This window comes from Lytechinus pictus, chromosome 10 (genome assembly GCF_037042905.1).
Source record: "Lytechinus pictus isolate F3 Inbred chromosome 10, Lp3.0, whole genome shotgun sequence".
NCBI classification, from domain to species: domain Eukaryota; kingdom Metazoa; phylum Echinodermata; class Echinoidea; order Temnopleuroida; family Toxopneustidae; genus Lytechinus; species Lytechinus pictus.
Window position 1 is genome coordinate 11,052,547 of NC_087254.1, and position 26,001 is coordinate 11,078,547.

General features: G+C 36.0%; 1 protein-coding gene across 1 annotated transcript; it reads left to right on the forward strand.

Annotated features, from left to right (window-relative positions):
* Window positions 1-1,934: 1,934 nt before the first annotated feature.
* LOC129269101 (ran GTPase-activating protein 1-like) lies at window positions 1,935-25,374 on the forward strand. Its single transcript, XM_064105326.1, has 16 exons — window positions 1,935-2,170; window positions 4,874-5,001; window positions 5,981-6,040; window positions 6,770-6,946; window positions 7,803-7,937; window positions 8,632-8,733; window positions 9,222-9,278; window positions 10,289-10,402; window positions 10,928-11,027; window positions 11,496-11,580; window positions 12,647-12,815; window positions 18,281-18,379; window positions 19,072-19,177; window positions 20,771-20,853; window positions 21,412-21,533; window positions 22,526-25,374. The coding sequence occupies exons 1-16, from the start codon at window positions 2,062-2,064 to the stop codon at window positions 22,593-22,595; spliced, it is 1,716 nt and encodes a 571-aa protein (XP_063961396.1). The 5' UTR covers window positions 1,935-2,061; the 3' UTR covers window positions 22,596-25,374.
* Window positions 25,375-26,001: the final 627 nt, after the last annotated feature.

The following is a 26,001-nucleotide window of genomic DNA, read 5'->3' on the forward strand; positions in this document are numbered from 1 at the left end:
GTATTGGGAGTGAAATGCATGTACAGCGACACTACTATATAGTGCATGCCCTAGCTCCATAATGGCGTCGATTGCACTGCAAATCAATCCTATATCCTCTCATTATTTTATGCAGGCCAGATGTAAACTTTATTAAAGAAGTGATTACTATACGTATATCTAGAATGTATACATATATTATTAGGCCTATAGCTCATCGATCTACGTGCTTCCTACGCAGAGGCGTCGTCCAGGGGGGCAGGGGGGGGGGGCAAAAATATAGTTTAGCCCCCCCCCCAATAATTCCGCATGTGCAAAGAATAAAATAAGATTGTAATGTTACACAGAAATCAGCAAGCGAGATTGAGATACACACAGGCAACTCGTTCTTTATCTAAAATCGTGCTCAAAATTTCCACTTTTCAGATTGGGCGCTCGCATCATTTCTGTAGCAAAAACCCATACTTTTCATGATGAAATAGGTGAATAGAATGTCCCGTTTTCAGTTCTAGACCTCAAAATAACTCCCACTTCGATTTGCATTAATCTTTTGTTGGATATATATCTTGTTCTTTATTAAAAACGTCCATTAAACTCAAATTTTTCTGATCGAAATATCAAAATTTTCAGCTCGCGATTTGCGCTCGCATCTATTGTTTTTTAGATACCCATCTTAATAATTAGTACCAAAAATGCTTAGAATATCAAGCTCTCAGGTCAGAATATAGAGAAATTTCAGCTCGCGCTCGCATTAATTTGTTGGTGAGATATGTGTCTCTATCTCATGAGTCATATATGTATATATATATAGGCATATGTGTGTGTGAGTTTGTTTGTTTTGTGTGATCGAGTGCCTTTGGAAAGTTGATTCATGATTATTTGCCCCCCCCCCCCCCAATCTGAAAAATGGATCGACGTCCGCCCCTGTTCCTACGTTAACATCATGGAACAAAACTCTTGTCGTTCATATACAGTGCGTCCCAAGAAAAAAAACGAAACCACGAATTATATACTGTAGTAATAGATGCATCCCAGGTTTTATCAGAACTTGATTACAAATTTGACCTCACTGATAAATTATCATCGGTCAACCATTATAATAGCTTAGGGGTTTTGTCTGATGTAACTCATATTTTACCTCATTGTGTATGAGTGATTAGCAGAAACAATTTGAAGAATGAGGATAGACCTTTACCAAGAAGTTATTGACGTTTTATAGGCCTATCTGAATTTCAAAAAGACAATTTAATGTCTCAAAAATTATGATCTGTTCTTTAATTTGATACTTAATTCAAAGAGAATAACCCAAGAATAACCCTACCCAAAATAGTAGGGGGACACAATATTAAATATCCCCTACTATTTTACTATTTTTGGTTTATGATGGAAAGAAATACATCTTTCAAAATCGAAATAAAACATGTATTTTGGACGAGATGACCTTTTTTTTGGGGGGGGGGGTGAGAACCTTTTTTTCTTGCTTGCTTGTCAAATTTATTTTGGTCGAAATGAGCTTACATTTGGGGTGATGACCGGGGGTGATGACCTTTTTTTGTCAAATTTTGTCCCCCTTACCCGCCAAACGACCTTCTGGGGCCTCGGAAATGGGGGGGGGGGGGGGACTGCGGAGGCTTCAGCCCCCACACTTTTTTTCAAAAACCGTGTACAATAACGTAAACAGGACCATCTGATTATGATTTTTTGCATGGTTAGCCGCCCCCCCCCCCCCTTTCTTGTACTGTGGCCGCGGCCCCTGACTTTGTTATCTTTTATTTTTCTTCTCATATACCGTTTACAATCATGGATTATCATGTGAGTACCTCCAATTTAAAGAAGAGGCTCTAAAGCTTTGCATTTATATAGACAATTATAAATTACATTGTGGACATGATATGAAACAACGATGGTTCTCGGCACTCGGTGTCTGTTTTTTTTTTTTTTTTTTTGGACGCACTGTATATTATTCGCAGAATAATTCCCGAAATATAGTTTTCGGCGGGCGCACTTTCAGTTATTTTCGCGATCGCGAGACAGCGAAGAGCGTCCAGTTATTTTTCGATAGATTTACACTAAATATTCATCATGGCAGATGTTTCTGGTGTGACAGAATTATTAGCAAAAACATCAGTGGACCAACTCATAGAAGTGTCATTCTCTGGAAAAGGACTGAAGCTGAATTCTGCAGAAGATGGTGAGTGTCCGTACATTTCTTCTCGTGCATATTGAAGGAAGTGTTAAGTCCCATTCGTTTACTTTTGTGTTTTTGAATAAAGCCCATATTCATATATTGCATATTTTTATTTTACAAAATTACACATAGTAAAGTACCCAAATATCGGACGCTTATAAGCATGATTAATTGGAGCAAAGCGAAAACACAATCATTTAATCAAATAAAAATCATGTTTATTTCCGTAGTACAAATGTTGAATTTAGGCCCTAGGCCTACTCATAAAAAAAAATTGAAAAAATGATGATAAACGGTCGTTAGATCTAAGTTACGGTACTTCAGTTCAGAAGCTTGTTTTTTGCCAAAAATCGGATGCAGTTTCCCAATATCAAACGTGTAGAGTTGTGCGCTAAGATCAATTTGATATTTCGGCAATTTAAATCGTGCTCTAGACCCCAAAATAATTGTTTAAGTTAATTAACGGTATTTTATAGATGGCAAATATAGCGATCTTCAACGCTTATATATAAGCGTCGAAATTTGTAGCCATCTCCTTGTATTAGTCTATAATATACGACGTGTCAAATTGTAGCGAACTAGTTCGCTATTTCCAGATCTCCTCTATATATATATATACGAGGGGGAATTGTAGCGAACTAGTTCGCTATTTTCCATATCTCCTCTATATATATATATATACGAGGGGGAATTGTAGCGAACTAGTTCGCTATTTTCTAGATCTCCTCTATATACAAACGACGGGAAATTGTAGCGAACTAGTTCGCTATTTTTCGGATCTTAGTTCGCTATTTTCTAGATCTCCTCTATATACAAACGACGGGAAATTGTAGCGAACTAGTTCGCTATTTTTCGGATCTCCTCGATATATATACACGAGGGGGAATTGTAGCGAACTAGTTCGCTATTTTCTAGATCTCCTCTAGATACATACTACGGGATTTGTAGCGAACTAGTTCGCTATTTTTCGGATTTCCTCTATATATATATACGACGGGAAATTGTAGCGAACTAGTTCGCTATTTTCCAGATCTCCTCTATATATATATACGACGGGAAATTGTAGCGAACTAGTTCGCTATTTTTCGGATCTCTTCTTTTGTAGCGAACTAGTTCGCTATTTTTCGGATCTCCTCTATATACGACAGAAAATTGTAGCGAACTAGTTCGCTATTTTTCGGATCTCCTCGATATATACACGAGGGGGAATTGTAGCGAACTAGTTCGCTATTTTCCAGATCTCCTCTAGATACATACTACGGGATTTGTTCGCTATTTTTCGGATTTCCTCTCCCTATATATACGACGGGAAATCATAGCGAACTAGTTCGCTATTTTCCAGATCTCCTCTTTATATATATACGACGGGAAATTATAGCGAACTAGTTCGCTATTTTTCGGATCTCTTCTTTTGTAGCGAACTAGTTCGCTATTTTTTGGATCTCCTCTTTATATATACGACGGAAAATTGTAGCGAACTAGTTTGCTATTTTTCGGATCTCCTCTATAAAATTTTATACACGAGGAGGAATTAGTGAACTAGTTCGCTATTTTTCTAATCTTTATATATACAAGAGACGGAATTGTAGCGAACTAGTTCGCTACAATTCCCCCTCGTGTATATAATTTTATAGAGGAGATCCGAAAAGTAGCGAACTAGTTCGCTACAAATCCCGTAGTATGTATATAGAGGAGATCTGGAAAATAGCGAACTAGTTCGCTACAATTCCCCTTGTGTATATATCGAGGAGATCCGAAAAATACCGAACTAGTTCGCTACAATTTCCCGTCGTTTGTATATAGAGGAGATCTGGAAAATAGCGAACTAGTTCGCTACAATTCCCCCTCGTATATATATATATAGAGGAGATCTGGAAATGGCGAACTAGTTCGCTACAATTTGACACGTCGTATATTATAGACTAATACAAGGAGATGGCTACAAATTTCGACGCTTATATATAAGCGTTGAAGATCGCTATATTTGCCATCTTATTATTTCCCGTTAATTAATTGTTGCGCAAATTTCAATTACTATCAGTATCAATAATTTTGATATAGAAATCTTTAAATAATGATATTTTACATACCAAACGGACCTCTTTCGGCTCTGAACATTGGACGCCTTATCTCAGGCTCAGCTGCGCGCGACTTCGTTCTGAAAACGAGCGTGTACGCGTCAACAGCACGCATTTCCAATTCAATCGGCCGATATGACCGATGTTTGGGATCATGCCATATTTGGAAGGGTGTCAAATTTCACTCCGTAGGGAACCCCCGCGGAGGCTATTGCAGATTTTTTCTCGATAGATCGAACATGTGCGATCTCGGCTGCAATATTTCTGGCGGAAATCACTTCTCCCTTACGAGATTTTTTTTGGTCATCGATCTTTTAGAGTCGATAATTAGCGAGCGTGAGGGTCATAAGAATTTCAGGAAGTCAAAATCATGTATTTTACCGCTGGATTTATCCCCTGGAATATTTGTATTGAGCAGCAACTTGGAGCTACTAGCTACTGTGTGTGCAGTTCAATAGCAGGTACATGTTCATGTATCTTATGCATGCAAGTCCCCTGCCAGTGTGGGTCCCTGTAGTTATGGGGAGAGGGAGTTGAAGCCATTTCGTCCAAGACTTGGAACCGTCCGATGTTTGCGGACTTTACTCTACATAAAGTCATAATGTATAAATTTTTCTTCTCTCCTCAGCCAAGGAAGTTGTTGCAGCAATAAAAACCTGTGATGGGATGCAGTCATTGAAGCTGAATGGCAACACAGTTGGTGTGGAGGCTGCGAAGGCACTCGCGAAGTCACTTGAATCTAAACCAGAGTTTCAGGTAAGTAGAAAATGACTGGATGCTGCTAGAGTCTCCAGCTTTCTGTGATTAGGAAAAGTGGTAAAAAAAATCTGGGAATTCAGTAAGAACACACAATTTCACTGAAAACTAAAATTTTCAGGCCAAATAGTTAGAAGTAAAAAAAAGAAGATTGAAAATCATGAATTCCAACGCAAAAGCAAATCACAAAACTGCATCATAAAATGAAAATTCTGCACTTCAGCCCACGGAATGCGATGTTCAAAACACATAACGCTGTATTTTAAAATTATGGCAATGGTGATAACCCTGTTCCGTATTGCGTGAAAATAGTCTCCTAATTCTTGTAGAGAGCTTTCTCTCTATGCAAAAGATGGTTCCCACTTATGCCATAATTCTAATTTTTCTGATCTGTCATAAAACTTGTTTTGAATTAAAGAGATGTTAGGTTTTAACAGCCAAAGAGTAGCAACATATATATAACAATTTGATTCAGTAGCATTATGTCGCTACCAATGTTCAAACCCATATTCAAAATTCAGTATAGAGGTTTAACTTGATATAATTTCCTCCAGGCCCGAGTCATTACGTTTATTTTGAAAAATGTTTAAACGTTATTAATAAACATGTGTTAAAGTATACCCAGCGGGGTAACAAAAAAAAAAAGGCTCCACCAATAGTTGCTGAAATTTTACATTTTGCATCTTTAAATCCATGAAATGGCCATTAATTTTCTACATTTCTCTGAAATTAGTTTTATTTAATTAGAAACTTGTACTTTTTTTCAGGCTGCCTTCCAGTTCCATGTTGCATTGTTTATAGGGTCAAAGTTCATATCAGAGATGCTTTGTACTTTGTAGACTCTGTAGACCACTTTTTAAACAGTTTGAAAACTTGTATTGAGGTACCTTGGTAGTCTCCACACCCATAAGTTTTTTTGAATTGCTGAGAAACAGTTTTGAATATTTGCTATTTTGTCAATGTTTTTTCTTTGACGCAGAGGGCGAGATGGAGTGACATGTTTACAGGGAGGTTACGAGCTGAAATACCCCCAGCATTGGTAAGTTGAATAGTCCTGATTAGTGTTGGCATGCATGTTGGTTTAGTTGATATGACTTCCTGCCTCACAAATGGGAGGTCAAAGGTTCAAATCCAGGGTAGTGTGACGCATTGGAGGGGCACAGCATTGTTCACAAACTATACAGTGCCCCTCCGATCATTGTCTCCACCGGGTCACGATCCGCCACTGGTTTGTGACTTATCAAAGGTTACACATGACTTAACAAAGGTTACAAACAACTTTATGACTGGTGACCCTTTCTTTGATGCCAAATTATACAATTTTGATTCTTATCAGCTGAAGTCAAAATCTTATCTTTGTCAATTTCATTTCTCATTTTTAGTAAGCTTCTGAATGGAAAATTCAACATTTTCAAAGTAAGGTTTGGCAAGGTCATAATGAGGAAATTCACTGCCATTATGTTACAATGCAAAAAATTCAAGATTGTTTAGAAAAATCAAGGTTTTCTAACTGTGGCAGAAGAATAGTATTTGCTTTTACTGCACAAATACTTTTTACTCCTAAAAGTAGCCCTTGAAATGAAAGAAATAGCCCCCAACTTTCTGAAATCGCCCCAATGTGGAAAAGAAAAAAAGCCCCTAAAAATAAAAATTATTTCCTACCGTGGGGGGGGGGGAATGTTAGTCCATTTTGCCCCTCCCCCTGGATCCGCACTTGTTCAGGATCACCATGCCATCATCAAAATTCTGACATTGTCTTCTTTCTTAGACGAGTCTTGGCGCCGGCATCATGACAGCGGGGGCTCACTTGGTGGAGCTGGACCTGAGTGATAACGCGTTTGGTCCCGACGGAGTGAAGGCTGTAAGGGAATTATTAGAGAGTACATCCTGCTACACTCTCAGTGAGATGAGGTTTAATAACAATGGTCTGGGCATTGGTGGAAAGGTAATTATCAGTCCTGGCGCCCGTGACACAAAACTTAGCAATGATCGTAGAACATTTTGCTATGATTGATTCCATTGACTACACTGTATAATCAAGCGTACAATCAATCGCTAACCTTTGTGTTACGGGACCCTGATTTCATTTCTTATGTTTTATTCATTATCATTGTGTACATGTGGATGTAAGTGGTGTGTTTGAGGGAGGGGGGAAATGAAAATTTTTATGTGTAGTTTTATGTACGGTATCCTGAAAGGTTGAAAGGGACTTCAGGCTTGTCCTGTGCACCTGATAGTTATGGTAATTTTTCAGCTGTCTTAGTCCGTGTTTGGAACCTCACTGACTTCACTTTTAGATGTGTTCTATGAGAAATATTATGTATAATACTAGTATACAAATATTTGAATGAATCTCGAAATTCTTTACATATTCAGGTACTGTAAATTATACATGTACTGCCGGTCAAACTGCCATAATCAAATTCCTCTGCTTACTCTATCATTTTTTTGTCACGGTTAATTGTTTAGAAAGAAGACTTTGGAAAATATTTTGGTCTTATTTCTTATGAATTTAGCATTAAATTTGCTTAAACCTGTTTCAATATCTCAGATTTACAGTATATATCCAATTTAGAGTTTTAAATATCTCCTGAGTCATGTAAATCCTTTTCTTCTTCTGGTTATGTCTGCCTCCTTCAAGATTGAAGATTCTTGCAAAATTGGTGTGTCGGCCGCAGTCTCCATCCTTTCTTGTGCTGTGTATAGATAATTTACAGATTGTTTACTAATATTTGTATCTCGATATTACTTTTGTAACCACCATACTGAAAGTGTTACCTTAACCCTTTCATTTCCCGCAGTTAATGGCAGAAGCCTTGATCACATGTCATGAGAAGAGTACTAAAGCAGGCAAACCTTTGGCTCTCAAGGTCTTTATAGCGGGAAGAAATAGGCTAGAGAACCCTGGGGCAATTGCATTAGCTAAGGCATTCAAGGTGAGGTTGAATTTTATTTTGACTTTATTTTCTATTTTAGAATGTTTTTTATCATTACCTGGATTCTTATTGGTTCTTGAAAACCTGCGAAGTCCTGGATTTTCTTTTTCCAGGCCTGAAAAGTCCCTGAATTCTTTAAAAAAAAGTCTTGGAATTTCGTGCTACCGCAAAAATTATCTCTGATTTGATAATATATTTTAACAAAAATGGTAATAGTTATTTTCATTACAGAAGTAAATTTCCTTGTTTTATTTAATTTTTTGTAGTTCTGGAATCCTTGAATTATAATCCAGGAAAGTCCTGAAAAAGTCCTTGATTTCCTTTGATTACAAAGATTGAAGCAAATTACAACTTTTTCAGATGATTGAAAAGATTGCCAATAACTATAGAAAAGAGGTGATTATGTATGTAGAGGAAAAAGAATATTAACATTAAGGGCTTTGTCACATAGATTGTAGTAGAGTTAACTATTGCACAGAGAATTTTCACATTTCATTTTTTTTTAGGTCTGTGTGATTATAATGAAATCAGTTGAAATATAGAGGTCTCTCTAATCTAGACTATGCATGTTTAAGATTGAGCTTCTCATTTTTCATTTTTTGTTTGTTTTTAGATTCACAAGGTGACTTTAGAATGATGTATTGTTCAATCAGTGTATAATTCTGACACATCTAATTCAATATTTTTTTTACAGACAATAGGAACATTAGAAGAGATTGCCATGCCTCAGAATGGTATCAACCATGAAGGTGTAACAGCGCTTGCAGAAGCAGTAGAACACAGTCACAATCTCAAGGTATGGTTCTTCTTGATATTTAATTTCAATCATTGAACCCTATTTTAGTAAATTCCTCCCAAAGTGTATGTCTTTATTCTAGAAATGTAAGCCCTAAAGACGGTTATGACGTGATCTGCATACTTCTTTCTTTTGATAGCAAACTGCTTGTCAGGAATGAAATATGCTGAAATTTCATGGTACAATCTTTGAAGCTTTCTGTTAGCGTAACTGCTTACAAACCAAATTTTCATATGACAAAGTGGAAGTTAGACCATGTGGCCATTAGACTAAATGACAGGTCAAGTGACTATAAGACTGAATAGTTGGAGCAAGTATTAAATAGGCTGTTAAAATGGATGTATCCATGATCAGCAACTACATTTGATTGCGAATTTCTGATTGCGTAAATGGAATTTTACCCTAAGTTATCGGAATATTGATTTACATGTAGTGCAAAGTAATTTGATTTACCTTTCCCCCTTTTTTTCTCTCATTTCTCAATTCAGATCCTGAATTTAAATGACAACACATTCACAGCAAAGGGAGCGATACCAATGGCAAAGGTATTGTAATGATGTTGTTTTTAAATGATCGTCTTCAAAATCCTGCAGATGAATGATTATGAATTTAAAAAAATATATATCCTTTGTAGAAGCTGAATATGTTCGCGGTGGTGTTATGTCTGTGAATTTCACAACCAAAATGACATTTCACCTTAGCAATCCTATGAAATTGTTCCACTTGTGAAGATAAACCACCGAATTGTGTGTCTGAAAAAAAAAGGCCATTAGGGCTATTCCACGGTTACCCACGTTACATTTGGAGACACCTTGACTCATACTTGGAGCTGTAAATCCATTATTATTGACAGGAACTAAACATCTCTTTATCACAACATAGTACGCAGTCTGACTATCCTTTGTATACAAACAAAACTTGGGAAATTTCATTATGCTCCTGGCAAATCTTTGAAATGTGTCGGTTACTCATGTTACATGATTTGGACATGCATAAAATGAAAAGTGGACATAAGTGAAAAGTGTCCTCATGCAAGGCTTTTATGAAAGTTGATTATATCCATTTCAAAGAAGTATATTAGGGAGACAAATTTGTATATAATTAAAAAAATAAAGAACACATGGTTTTTACTAGGGGTGCAGATAAAGTGGTTACTAACGTTACGGTTCAGATGGGCTATATGTACAAAGACACATTGAGCTCATGTCCACCATCCTATGGAATTGCCCATTAGGGTCATTGCAATGCAAGATTTTTCTGAACCAATGAGGCATAGATGCATCCTTATTTCTGCTGGGATATGGCACACAACATCTCAACTTTTGATGTTATTAGCTTTTCAGGTGCATTAAGCCAAATTTGGTCTCAAAAGTCGTGCAAGACTTGAAAGAAAACAGTTTTAGAATGACATTCCCGGCAGCTTTTGACATTCCAGGTTTATCTTGAAAAATGTCATAGGGGGTGGATTTCACTCTCATCCCCCAGCCCAATTGAGGTTTAAGCTCTGCGATGCCTCTTTTTCATATACTTGTGAATGTTTCTTCTAATCTTCCAGGCTGTAAAGAATCTAAAGAAGTTAGAAGTGATTAACTTTGGTGATTGCTTGGTGAGATCAGAAGGAGCAGATGCTATTGCAGACAGTCTGAGGGAAGGAGTACCAAATCTCAAGGTAAATCAAATCAATATATGGGCACTATAAGAAAATAAAGGAATTTACAATAAATATTTACAAGTCACCCAATTCCATGATCTTTATTTTGAGTAATCATCAAAAACCAAATAAATAATTTCTCTCTATCATGCTTTTTGTGTGGTATCTTTGAAATTATTGGATATTGTCTTCTTTTTTTTTTCTAAAATTTGTTGAATCAATAATGAAATAAAATTATTTGGTCATAATTGTCAAATGATGATTATCGTTAGTTTTTCATTTATCTCACCGGAATTTGCATACTTACTGGGTGAATTTCTGGGAAATAAATAACACAAAAGATTGGGTTCATGTTTTCAATTAGACCAAGCGTAAACTTGGGTCGTTTGTATATATATTCATATACTCAATTTAATGTGACTTTTGCACATGGTTGGTCAGAAACTTACAGTTACATTTAATTGTACAATCAGTCTGTTTTCTATATTACAATGGAAAAGGTATTGAGAATTTGACCAAAGATTTGATTTTTTCTTTTTGTAGGAATTGAATCTGGCATTCGGTGAGATTAAGAGTGAATCAGCTGTCAGAGTAGCCGAGAGTATGGACACCAAACCACATCTTAAATTGCTGGACCTCAATGGTTAGTGTGTTCTTTGATTCATTTTATCCAGTCTATTTTATCAACACAATGTTTTCTCGTGTAAAATCAAACTGAATTTGCAATCGTGCATGCCATTTGTATTTCATTTATATCTTTATGAAAAATCCATATTTTTTAATTGTTCGAAATGAAATCTGAAAAAGAAATACTCTAAAAATTGTTTATGCTCAATTGCTTGTGGATCAGCAGCCTCTGTGCAGTGCCAATTTGAAGTAGCTCTATGCCTTGAATTGTTGAACGCCAAACAGAGTTTTATCAACTCCCATCTTTTAACGTCTTTTCATCTGACGTGGCTTGGACTTGAACTCCCAACCTCCCGGTCGTGAGACGGACGTTCTCCCAACTGAGCCAACACACCAGTTAGATATGAATCTCTTCATACTTGCATATATTGCTATGAGACTGTAAATTTAAGTTCATTAACCTTTTTGCTTTTTTCCACTTCAGGGAACAGTATAGGAGAAGAAGGCATAGAGTTAATACAAGGAATCATGGATGCTAACAACCATGCTGATGCTCTAGGAACCATGAGGTATGATCATGGGGCCTGTATCACAAATAATAGTGATTGATACTACAGTTGATTTGTACACTTGACTGCACATTTTGACCAATCAATAGTTAAGAATTAGCTGTATAATCAAGTGCCGAGGTTTTGTGTTGAAGGGCCCAGATATCTGTTTGAATACCACCTATACATTAAGCTGTTCTTGACTCAGTTCCGAAGATGGGTCACATTGATGGTTTCAGCTCGGTAGTTTGATCCAGACGCCTAAGAATCATTCTAAATAATGAGAAAAAAGAGGGGGACAATGTGCATGTACATGTATTGTGACCATTTTAATCTTTTGATGGAAAATACTTTTACAATCCTTAAATTGGAAATGTTAAAGTTAACAATTTTTTCTGTGCAAAGCTCTTAGTATACTATATGTAATCCATATTTCAGAAATTTTAAAGAAAAATTTCATTTAATACTGTGAAAAACAACCCAATGGCATCTATAAATGGAAACAGTTTTTGAAAGGGGGGAAAAAACATGTTTGTTGAATGAATGATGTTATTTAGCTATGGTTAATAAATACTGTTAAACCGCAATATCCCTGACGAGTAGAATTTTTTTTAAATAAAAAAAATTCTTTGTTAATCTGATTATTGGTATTAGAATTAATGATATTGGGTTGATTAGGTCAAAGGCCGGAGGTCACAGAGGTTAAAATAAAATATACCTGAAATCCTTCATTCTTGTGGTGAATGAAGAGCCTTTGATTGGATCAACTCCAAGAACTCCAAGTGATAGTAATCTCAGGTGATCTTTTATTTGGGGGGGGGGGGCAGGAGAGGGTTACAAGCTCAGGGGCATAGAGGTCATGGCTCATCAACATAACTTTCTGTTGATCCAGAAGATAAAACTGTTGTGTAAATGAATATGGGAATGGTGATCTCATTAGATTGTGGTAGTTATTGACAATTGTAGAATCCAAGTATGCAATAGATTTTAGATCTTGTGATTGTGAAGGCATTCATTTCAATTGCTTACAGCCTAGAAATTCATCTCGTTCAAACTAAAATATTGTTTGTTGAATCTGATTACTTAGCGACGACGAAGGATCGGATGAGGAAGAAGACGACGACGATGACGAGTACGAAGATGTGGAGGACGACGAGGATGGCGAAGACGAGAAAGGAGGACTGGAATCCAAAGATCCTCATCTTCAAATCAAAGGAACAGCCATCTCACCAAGGAGAGAGGAACCAAAGTATATGGTAAGTCATGAAAGTTATCAAATCGATGTTGCATGTAAAATAGTGTCAGGCTGCTGAATGCTTTTGAAAGTGTGGGGGTGGGATGGGCAATGATCATTCATAAAATCACAATGAGATGATTATTTTCCTATTTTTGGTACACATTCCGCTGCCCCAACGATACAGCTATTGACAAAATACATATAATTGTAACAAACCACACTGACTGCTACAATGTACAGCTACAAAAATGAAAAATTTACATAATGTAACATTTTTAGATAACTGTATACCATCTTATTGATTAAGAACATCAGCAGAAAAACCAACAATAAGGTATCATGAGTTCTTTATATTTCAAGCACATTAAACAAAAATGATGATATCTGCTTGCAAAACTGTGGTTTCTGATGCTTGTTGAGCAGTTCAGACTGTCTCAGAAGCGACACAAAAGACGTCCGTGTTTTACTAACATTTTCACATTCGCTGATGCAATTCCAGAGAAAACTCTAGCACAGAGTAATTTAGGTTTGTCTTGCTGTTGTTGGTGTCAGATTTTTAAGAAACATCTCTTCTCTTGACCTCTTCAAAAAACATAAAAAAACACCTGTATAACTATAAATCTCAACTTGTCTTATATGCCATTAATAGCGCTTTGTAACCTCTGGGAAAAGCGCTATATAAATCAAATTATTACCATTATTGCTATTATACTGATTACTTCTTGAGATACACAACCATCCTTAAAATATGGACAACTCTGCCAACCAATGAAGAACTGATCTCTATGGAGTCTCCTTGATACAACTGTAAAGAGGTTCAGAGGCTTCTGCCAAAATTTAAACTATCCAATGGCTTGGTTCGTAGCACACTGGAATATACTTTGTAGTTACTCCTGTCAGAAAAGAGCAAATGTGATTCATTTCTAAATCTGAAACTTTTGGCTAAACTTGAAGCAGTATAATGTTTGCCAACATTAAAGAAAAAATACTGTACATTTATAAAATTTATGAATTTGGGCTAGATTTAAAGCAGAAAACAGTCACTTGATGCTGATTACTTCTAAAAATGTGACTTTGACTAAACTTGAACAGAAAAATAATAAACGCAATTGGGTAAATAAAATTTGTGAATTTGGGCTGGACTTGAAGCAAGAAACGGTGACTTGATGCTGGTTCTCTCTCTGTTCTATTTTCATAATACAGAACGTGCAAGATGCCGGAGATCTAGCATCAGTCATGGACAATATGAAGCTCTGATGGTGAAACTCGGCAATCAAATAAACTCTAAAAGAACAGTTCTTCATCTCAAGAAAAAGAATTTAATAGAGGACATTCCATCCGCTTTTAAATCCTATTTGGACACCACCAACAGGACTTAGCCAACAAAACATGTTTCTAATTAACTTATTTATAAATTCAAGTAATGAAGGAGGTGGCTGAAAACAGCATTGGATTCTAAGATTAAGGTTAGAGTCCTAACGTACATGTAGGAGCAAGGGAGTGTTTCATGAAAAATATTATGAATGGCTTTCAGCAATTTATCTGAACAAATCATATTCAAGGATTTCAGTAGATCTTATTAGTTGTCTGAAAATCACTACTTCTTTCATGAAATTCTCCCCGATGCATAGATAGACATCTTTGACAAAAAAGCTGTCTAAAATATTAGAATTAGGATCTTATTGAAATAACATTGTGGTGCAATGGAACTCTCCTCACACACAGCCCATGCCATGGGCCTGGCCTTGAACAACCGGGGGGTTCACAAATAGTTAAATGTGAGTTACACTCATGCCAAATGCTAATGTGCACTCATTATCTAACACTTAACCTATTTGATGAATATGATGTTATTCTTTGATTGAATGCACAGCGCTGGAAACAGTAGCTTTAGTGAAAGCTGTAGTCGTAATAATATTGCGCCTCAGAGTAGATTATTTCAAGAAAGGTGGCGCTATATGAATGCATATTATCATTATTAATATTATGATGACCATTATCATCCTAGATGCAGAGCTGCTAAATAACTGTTCCATAGCTTTCTCATCTTGTCACATACCTACATGATTATGGTGATAGAAATGCACCATTTGAATATATTCAGGACTTAGAAGGATCCATTCCATGTCAGAGTTATTGTATACTAATAATTATTCATTAAGACCAAAAAAGGGACAATATGTACCATGAATATTTAACCTTTTGATATATTTGTGGAAAATCATGGCTGGAGATCGTCAAAGCTGATATGTGAAAATAAAAAGTCAATAGCTTTCTTAACTGTAAATATCCTATTCCTGAATGGTATACCCAGTCGTGAAACAATATTATTTTTTAAAGAAAAAAATTTTTATTTGCACAAAATCATCTACTTGACGTTAAAAGATATGTTAAAGAGAATGAACAAACGATCTAATAAATCAAATTTTTGGCACCCCATGGTATCTAAGTTTCTGTCCAGTTCACCCAATGACTTCATTGTGGTAAACTTTTTAATATGAAAATATATGCACTAGGTAAGGTATATTACATTTTGTTCAGTCTAGAGTGTTCATAAACTGCAATAACTGGGTGACCATTTTAACATGATATTTAGGTCAAATTTCAGACTAAATTTTGTAGGTCCTTCTTGACCAAGCCACAAATGATTTGCCAAAAAGCAATCGTCAAATTATTATAATATATTGTTATGTTATTATGATAGAATTTTATTCTCTGTCATATATCAATCTATTTCAAACATTCGATGTCCTCCCTAATGGCATACATCTCTGTGCAAATAAATTATTACTAATGACGGGAAAGAGAAATAAGTTTGAGGGAGAAAAAACTTTTTTATATAGCATCAAGATAAGCACACAGCTCATGTACAGGGAGTCTTCTGCTAGAAGTATGTAGAGGCAAGATTGTTCAATGTACATGTCATATTTCAATGTATCTGTTTTATTCATATCTCAGTACAAATTAGTACTCTTTTTAAATTAGTGATATTCCATCCTCGATGCTACTGTAAACACAAATAGCAGACCTGCCAACCAGTACGTTTTTGGCGTATTTAGTACGTTTTCGCAACCAAAATACGGCAGTACGTTTTTTCTTTTAAAAAATATGTTTTTGTAAGAAAAAAAGAGATTTTTTTCTTCTTTTTCTTTTTAAAAATCGTAATTTATTGAGAAAAATCATCTCTATATGTCTCTATTTCATAAAACTTACACAAATATTGTTATTAGATCAATGTAATTTCAGGTAACTTGTTTTTTTTTCAATCATTTTGTTAAAACCATGGTGAGATATACACATGTTTCAATGTTTTTTTTTTCATCTGCAAGAGCAGTGCGCATTTTAGCTTGCATGCAGCTTGAGCACCGCGATGAGCGAGTGCACCACGCATTTTACTATGAAATACACTTATTTGGGGAAAAATAAAGTTTTTTTTATCACAGAATACAATTTTTAATTCCCAGAGGTTGGCAGGTCTGAAATAGAATTTCCAAAAAGCATGTTATCTACCTCTTTCTCTTGAAATATCGATAGTTTGTGAAGTGGAAAAATGAAAATATTTTGATCTTAGTGTACTGTATCATGTATGTATATATTTGTGAAAGCATTTCAAAGTCCTGCAATTTTTTCAATAAAATGATGTATCTTACAAGTAAAAAAAACAACTATCAAATGAAATTCATTCAGCTGTTCTGTGGAATGACCACTGCCATTTGAAATGAAGAAATTGTCATTCTTGGTTGCTGCTAACAAACAGCTGATTATCTAGATGTAAACATGTATTTTGCATCTTCAGCGTACGATATGAAATATGAAATTACATACAAAAGAAACAGTTATACATTAAATAACACACATATTTTAAAGTGATAAGCCAGAACTTTTTAACATTAAACTATTAAACAACTGAAAAAGCTTGCTAGGTCAAGCACACATCCATTCCATCAACTTCTTCATACAGCCTGCTACATGTAGAAACACTATCATGTATATGAATAACATCAGGCATTGATTTCTTGGAGAATACAATCATCTTCTACATGTAGTTTTATGATTGGTATAGGAAATCTAGATAATGAAATCTCACAATGATGTGACTTAGGTCTTTGCAATATTTTGTTTGTTAATTTACAAGTCATGCCTTTTTTCCAATGGTAACAACCATGTACCCATTCCATAAAGTATGTGTATCTGCGTCTGACCCCCTGTTTGTGGGCCCCTCATGAAATAGTTTATCTCTGTTTTGTAATTCAAATGAGAATTTGTGTTGCTCTCAAATAATGTTTGCTTGAGCAGTTTGTGAAGTGAAAAAAAGAAAGAAGTTAGACATACAAATCTTAATTATTTCATGAACATGCCCAAATTTGGATATTGTATGAGCCATGCCCTTTCACGTTTCAACAGGAAAAGTGAAAAAGGACCCCAAAATCATAATAATACTAGGATCATAATACCTCATACCACTTTGTCTTGTGCCCATTTTGTACTAATTCTACATGGTCTAATGCCATGCTGTCCATCAGCCCGTTCGTCTAATTATAACAATATGATTTTTTGAATGCAGCTTTAACTATCAACATACACTTGTCATTTTATATTACTCGAGGCATATTTTACTTAAAGGACAACGAGGTCATTAATAGAATTAGGAAAGAAAGCTGCAATTCTACCATTTCTTTAGTGGATAAAATAAGAATCACTCCCTCCAAGTCCTAGTAGATATCATTATACAAGGCCCTGTTACAAAAAAAAGAAGATGCAATTAATTGTTCAATCAAGTTTAATCGAGACTAACTAGTGTTTGACTATTGGAGTGGTTACCAAGTTTTTTAAATTTGAAATGAACATTAGGAGAAAAGTGAAAGGGGATGATTTATGTAGATAATTACGTGTTTATGCCTTCTTGTGCTCTTTGCCTTCACTCTGTACTGTTTTTATAATAAGCAAAGTAGATTTTATATTAAAATGTGAATGTGTTTTTTCATAAGATTATGGTGTCTCAAAATGTGTGATATAATTATTCAGTGTGGAGTAAAAGAGGAAGAGGAGAGAGAGAGTGGGGTGGGGGAGGGAGGGAGAGAGGGAGTAGATTCAATTCAATTTTCAATTCAATTTTATTGACCATTAAAAAGACATCAAAATATTTACAAAAATATCATGATACAAACAAACTAATACAAAATATAACAGGTTACAAATTACTTAATGGTCAGGACCCCTAAGAAGCAAAACTGCTTATAGCTGGGGCCCTACAAATCACACAAATATCATTACTGGTAAAAAAAAAAGGTTTTAAAATAACACACACACCCACACCTCATCACACAGTGCAAAAACACAGAAAAAACACATGAAATATAATGAGAGGAAGAATTTGGAGATGATGAGAAGGTGAGGGATGTCCAAGAGTTTGGTAGGAAATTCAATATGCCCTTTAAGCTATGCATTGATTCGCGTGTATACAATCGTTTTGATTTGATTCAGATCCCAGTCACGGCAGCAGACTTTCTAGCCTTCCCCACTGCCGATAAGCTACAAGCTCTAGGGAACCAGCGTGCAGAGAAGATACTTCAGGAGCTAGGGGTAAGCTTTTGGTAATGGTTTGATGATGGTAATCATTTGTGCATTTTTAATATTGCATATTGGCTATGAAAGCACATACTGGATTGTGTATTTAATACATTGTAAAAAAAATCTGATAATTGATTGAATTCTTAATCCTATTCGCTTTGAATGCTACAATTGGCCTTTCTCAGCTGATCGCGAAAAACTCAATTGCTATGACTGACCTAATACCATATGTTATGAACACTACAGTTGCTCCACAATTCAGACCATGGATTCAAATTGTGACACAAATAGTAACTGGGAACTAGGTATAAGATCAATAGGAGCTCTTATATCAGGAGCACCTAAAGGCTCATTGAGACATGATGAAATAGATTGCCCTTTTAGTTTATGAATACATATCATGTGACTCAACACTCGACATAATTGTGATGGGGCTCAATCAAATTCTTAAATTTGAATGAGCACTAGTTGAAGAAATATCCACTAACCCCCCCCCCTCCCCTTCCTCCCAACAATATTTTAATGGGGCTTGATAAAATTTCTAATTTTCAATGAAAAGAAGTTAAAGAAATTGCCCCTAACCAAACTCTCAACAAAATTGTGATAGGGCTCAGTACAACTCCTAATTCTCAATGAATAAAAGTAGAACAAATACCCTCGCCCTTTGGGAAATATTATATATTTCTTGTTCTTGTTGTTGACAGGATGAGGTTTACGAGGAGTCGGCTGGTATCAAGGCATTCGTGAAGATCTCGTCTGTGATGGACCAGAAGAATAATAATGTCAAAAATGCAGTCTATCAATGCGCAGGTACGTCTGTCACTCCTACTCCTCTAATAATTATAACATTTTTCTGCTAGACTACACAACAGATGTGACATTATAGAAATATATCAGGCTTTGAGAAAGTATAGGGGGAATCATTTATCGGAGGTTGGACTGGCAATTACTATTTGCTAGTACATTGCCAGTCCAACTGAGGATTGATAATTCCCACTATGCTTTCGAAAGAAACGCCTGATGTATTTGTTTTATATCCCTCTTTAACTTGTGGACCTAGACCTTGCTGATGTTTAACCCCCGGGTTTAACTAATCTAGACCAAATCTAACGTTGCCGGATCTAGTCCTATTCTTAGGCCTGTCGAGTTGATGCTAAGCAGTTCCTGGGTATGCTGCGCGCGGCTTCTACCTGAATGCACTTAATAAGTGGTCCGCTGTGCTGCGTTGGCCGTTGCTGCAGTTGCTCTCAAAATGTAAATAAATACGCGCAGGCTAAATATAGTTTCTATGCTCTAAAAATTAGTATCAGATCTTGACTCACCTTGCAAGGTATAATTATTCCAAATTTAAGGATCCTGTATGAATGGCCGTCGGAATTATATTTTCTGTGTTGTAATCTAGACCCAATTCCCAGTGTTTTTTCAAACTGTCTGTAAGTAATTTGAGTGAAAGCTTGTATTTTACTTTATTTACGATCGATTGCGGATGATCTGGGTCAAGTCAGGGAGCATGCGCAATTCAACATTGAGAGAAAATATCAACATGCGCAGTTCTGCCCATGAAAGTCTATCGAAAAATAAACGCGCTACGAGAACACTATATGGAGCTATTTGCAGCGATGTGGTTTCCTATTGAAATTATACTTTGTCACATGATCACGAATCGACCAATCGTTTATCTAGAATACTCGTGAATATTCATAAGAGGGATATAAAATGTAATATATGTACAGCAGGTGAAAAATGATATTTAAAAAATAATCAGCAACATCGGGTAAGCCTTAACACTGCTGTAAATAGGGATTTTCTGGGGCTATTTCCAGGGCTCTTTTAAGAATTCAGGGGGCGAACTTACACAAGCCCTGTTTTTTTGTTTTTTTTTTACTGATGTACAGTATTAACAACTCTTTTGTTGTAGGCCACGAAAAAAAAAATAATTGGTTAAAATTATTGGTTTGACAAGGAATTCTCATTCTGATACCTGAAAATGGAAGAAGCATAAGAGTTGTAGTTATTGGATACATGTATGAAACCAGGGCCCCGTCTTACAAAGAGTTACGATTGATCTGATCAATCGTAACTATGGAAATCCATCAGTGTCATAATTTTTTCGTACAAAAAATTTGCACAACGTCCTTTGTCTGCAAAGAGAAGCGCAGTGAATTTTCAGGAAAACAATGAATGCATGAATATACATCATAGCTAGTAATTTTTTTAAACAAACATGCATAATAGATGTTGACGTTGCTGGCCGTCCATAGTTGCGATTGATCTGATAAATCGTAACTCTTTGTAAGACGGGGCCCTGGCCTATGTGCACATGAGAATGATATTGATCTGACTGGATAAGCAAGATGTGCATATCATGAAGGTAGTCTTTAATCTTATTTTGATCTCATACAGATGCCATTTTGAAGAAGCTGTTTGATAAATGCAAAGCTGAAACTGTTGTGAATTCTGTTCTTGTTCATCTGGGTCTAATCAAGGTATGAATCTCATTATATAAAAAAGTCACTTATTTTCACCGAACTATTGTCATAAGCTACTGCGAATCCTCTCATCTGATTGACTTAACTTTTTCTTGAAACGCTCCCCTGATATATGACGAGAGTAGTTCGAGCAATGGACGTACATGTAGCTCTCTATCACCTCTTCTTCACCGAATTGTCTCTGACCGTAACCCTGCTATTTATGTCTTGACATTGCAGTCTGCATTAAACCTTAGGATATTTGAATCACATTTTTTATCAGAGCGTGATGAAGATGATGACGATGATGATGGTGATGATGATGATGGTGATGATGATGATGATGATGATGATGATGATGATGATGATGATGGTGATGATGATGATGAACCATTCTTTTATAATGCGTATCACCAAAAATGAATTTTACTCCCTATGCTTAAGAAAAAAATAATGAAAGAGATGTGTCTTCCATCAAAAGATTTATATCAGCCTATCTAACAATTATTTAGTAGCTTAGTCCACAACTTCATGGCAGCTTGTTGAACTTATCCCATGTACTCCATTGATTTTCAGGGAGAAGAGAAACTGAAGCCAGTTGGGGATCCCTCAGGGATGCTACTGACCCTAGAACACGCCGTCAAACAACACTACTATCCCAAGAGCACAGTGCAGATCTTCCAGGCTTTCCTGTTAAAGTTTGTATCCTAATTCTCTGGGCTCATTGCATAGTGGGAGCGAAATTCCTATAAATCTATTCAAGATTTTGACAAATTATTTTTGTATTCAGGTAGTTGTTAACAACAAGTACTGGTACTTTAATCTACATGGCAGCTTTCAACTGAAGCAAATAAAATGATTGAAAGCTCCCAAGAACATGTTCCAGCTGTGCATTAATATGAACAGCTTCAGTATGAAACATCACCACCAATGCCAATTAAGTTTTTTATGAAATGAGAGAAAAGTTGACAATGCTGTTTTCCCTCCGAAAAAACTTTATTTTGTCCCTCGAAATACTTAATGTGAAAATTTACATAGTTTACAGTGTAAGAATGGGAATCTATTTTGTCATGTTGAGCAGACTGGGCCTCTGAACTTTACCATTGTAATGTAATTGAAATGACGCATTCATGGCATGGGGACGCAGTAGGCCAGCGTGGTCTCAACTTGATCAACATTATTACGTATATCACTGCGCGGTCCAATTTGACGCGTATATAGCCGGCGTGCTACATTTCCACGCATTTTCCCCATTGACTTTCCTGAGCGGGCAATAAATTGGGTTCGTGGATAAACAATTGGAAACTTATTGACCGACCACTTGATCCCAGTCATCGCAGGCAATAATGTATTAAAGTTGCCCTCCTCAGATGTCTGATTTGGTTAATGATAATCTTTATCACCCTGTCACATCTTTCGATGCAAGCCTTGCAGAGTTTTGAGCATCTTAAAAAACCTTTCCGCAGCTCGAGCAGATTTGGGTGCGCCCCTGCAGGCAACTGCGTGTGAGATACTGTCAACATGGTTGACCTGCGGGTCGCAAAATAGTCACCCAGAGTCACACGCAAGGCTTGCATTGAAAGATGCGACAGATCTTTGAATTCCCTCATTCTCTATTAAAGTTTGATACAAGCATTGAAATATTCAATACGTTACTTTTTATTTCCTTATTTTCTTCCTGAACTTGCAGACCTGATAATAGGATCGATAGATGCGTCAAAGAGAAACATCTTCTGCTCCAAGCACTCTTTCAAATTTGAACAGCACTGTTTACTGCATCTCGATAATTGACGCTGTGGACTCTATATTAAAACCTTGTAATGGGAGATACAATACATTCTGCATTGTTTTGTCCCAAGAATAAGTTTTCTTTTTGAATATTAAAGCAATCTTTTTTCTGTTCATCTTGGATCATGGCATGATTTATTTGATTCAAAGGAAGGACTGATGATTTTTTGCTGTTGGAGATCTTATGCATTGACGTCATTGCGGTGCGCCGTCGTCTTAGAGGCTGTAGCGATTGCCTTGCATTCATTGGAATCTTCGGCTGGCGCATCTCTGACAACTCCATTTACGCGTATTCCTATATCCTCTGAGGGAGGGCGCTATGATGAGATTATGATGTCATATGCAAAAGGTCTATTGCTTCACCTCGTTGCCTTGGATGTGGTTGTCATGGTGATTTATTATTGCTTTCGCGAGATGATTCTACAATACTCTTCAAAGTAGATGAACTTCAGAGTTGATGAACTTTAGTGATATTGAAGAACGACTGTCCACTTTTCAAGCATGTTTTTTTCTATATTTTTTATGAAATGGAAGTGTTGATTGCTTGTGAAAGATAATGCATTGTTTTTGTTAAGTTTACCTAAATTCTATTATCTGGAATAAGAAGGGGTAATATACCCAGGGGCGGATCCAGGATTTTCCAAAAGGGGGCACATTTTCCCTATGGAAATTTGTAACCTATAAAACATGTAAAAAATGTACCAAGAAATAATTTAACGGATCAACAGGAAATGATGCAAAAAAAATAGAATGTTGCAGAGGCAAAAGCCATTTTTTAATCACCTGCCTGTGAAACTTGTCGACCAACCAACTTCAAGAGTGAAGCCCAAAATGGATTCTATCTTGCACAGACTATATTTTCATGACATAGCATTGTAACGTATTGAGTTTATTCACACATCTTGACAATGTTTTATTTGCGGGGTTGTTATGTAATGTATATGTGTATAATGTGTAACACATCTTTTTATAATGAAAATGGTATTGTGAAAAAAAATCTCAAAATGAGTTCGAACAAAATCCAATGAAATGACCAGCTAAATTATTTGTATCTATAAATAAAAATTTGTGCCAAATGTATATGGTAGAAAATGTGTCGCTGCTGATAAACTCAAAGTAAGCATGGCATGTCAGCAAGGTCTAGGGTCTTTTTCCAAGCAAAAGTAATACACTGTCTGTGTATTGGCCATGCTGTTCAGTCATTGTGATCGTTTTTCGGTTTAGATGTGTAATTTCACCAAGTAAAATGTACCAGCTATATGATGACATGGTGACAATCAACTTTGTTAGTTGAATAAAATTATCATGAAATCATTATTTGCAGCAATTGCATGTACATCAGCTTTAGGTGTACAGGTAACCTTGCCGGTATTCAGTTGGAAGTATTGATTTTGTAAGTTTTTTACATATACTGGTGTTCAGATCATGGGCCCGTTTCATAAAGGACTTGCAACTGTTGTAACTTTGCCATTATGGCAACTGCCATGGTATTGAGTTGCCATTATGGCAAAGTTACAACAGTTGTAACTATTTATGAAACGGCGCCCATATCTATAAAGTAAATTCTTGTGACAATCAACCTTGCTAGTTATATAAAATTATCATGAAATCATTATTTGCAGCAATTACATGTACATCAGCTTCAGGTGTACAGTGAATGTGGCATTAGTTACCAGGGCGGTATTCAGTCAGAAGTACTGATTTTACAAGTATTATACTTGGCTAAGCAAAATGCGTGAACTTGTATTCAGATCACATGTTATGCTATGGCCACAAATATCTTTACAAACACTGTACAAAGGATTCTTATACGTAGCTATAAGTGGTATGAAATCGTTCATAAAGGTATTTGTGACCGTAGCATAAGTAATTCTAGTGACATCAAATCTAATGTTGGAGAAAATAGGAATTATAGGAGAGGTGAATCTGAAAAATTGCTGTAACTTCTGCACACTTGAGCTGGGAAATGGCTATAAATCGGAATAGATTTTTGTATAGGGCCTAAAGATCAGATAGTGAAAGGAATTATGTTAGCAAGTTTACCATACTCTTTAATCATCTGTAAAGAACTCTTCTACACCCACCTTCAAATGTACTGTTTAAAAAGTATTTTGAATGAGTAAAGTGCTACGAATATGATTGCAATTTTCTTTTTCTCTTAGCTTTTCTGTCTTCTTCAAAGTACATATAGGGACACATTTGATAATGATAAGCGCTAAAGCATGTTGATATCATTATTAGTCAAAATGCAAAGTTGATTCATCTTTGAAATTACTTTAAGTTACAAATAAATGGCTAGCTTATTTCTTCTCTTTTTTTCAATAATTAAGGGAAGATGCACAAGGGCTATCAAGGGCAATTTGGCCCAAATAAATGTAACCTTGGTGAATTGTTTAGGTTAAAACTGAAATATAATTATATGTAATGTAAGGTATGAATAGAGGGTTGGAACCCCCCCCCCCCCCCACCATGCAAAAAAGAAATAAAAAGCATTGATCCCCCAACCCTGGCAGAGTAACTAAATGCCGATTACAGTATTCTTTTGTAATGCAGTGTAGCCAGAGATATATATATTTTGTTTCAGCCCCAAGTTACATGCTTATGTGGAGTGCTGACTTGGATCAATTATCTGTGTAGTTTTATTTTAATACTTGTAAATAATGTAATTTAGTGTAATGATGGTTTCATTTTGAGGGTGAGATTGTCAAGTTGCTACATGTTCTGTATAGAAATAAAGTGATCCAATTGTAAGTTATTGTGCTCTTGAATTGTGTGTTGTAGATATTTCATTTCACTCATGTAGAGCGTTGTGGCCCAGTGGATTAGTCTTCTGACTTTGAAACAGAGGGTCGTGGGTTCGAATCCCAGCCATGGTGTAATTTCCTTCAGCAAGAAATTTATCCACACTGCTGCACACAAGGAAGAAATAGAATAGGACGAGAATAGATGTGTGAGGGGAATAGAGAAGAAATGGAGTGGGGTATGTCATTGGTTCCTGCTCATTTGCATACCAACCAGGACATGCATGATATTTGTGAAATTTAAAGAAAACATTATTTTTCCGTTTTTATTCAAATCAACTTTTTGCTAGGGTGAACTCTGCCTTTAAACATCATCCCTTTCAGATTTCCTCCTTGACATGGATCTCACAGATTACTGCTCCGGGGGAGGGGGCTGGGTGGGCTTCAGACCCCCCAAACTTTTTTCAAAATAATTTTTGGAGATTGGATGTCCCCTTTTAGGAATCGGGGCTCTATTCTCCCTCTACCATTTATTCTTTATCATTTTTTTTCTTTACCTCAATTTCTGCCTCTTATCATTCGTCATTTCTTTCCCACTAATTCATCCCTCTTTACCATTTAATCTCCCTTAACCATT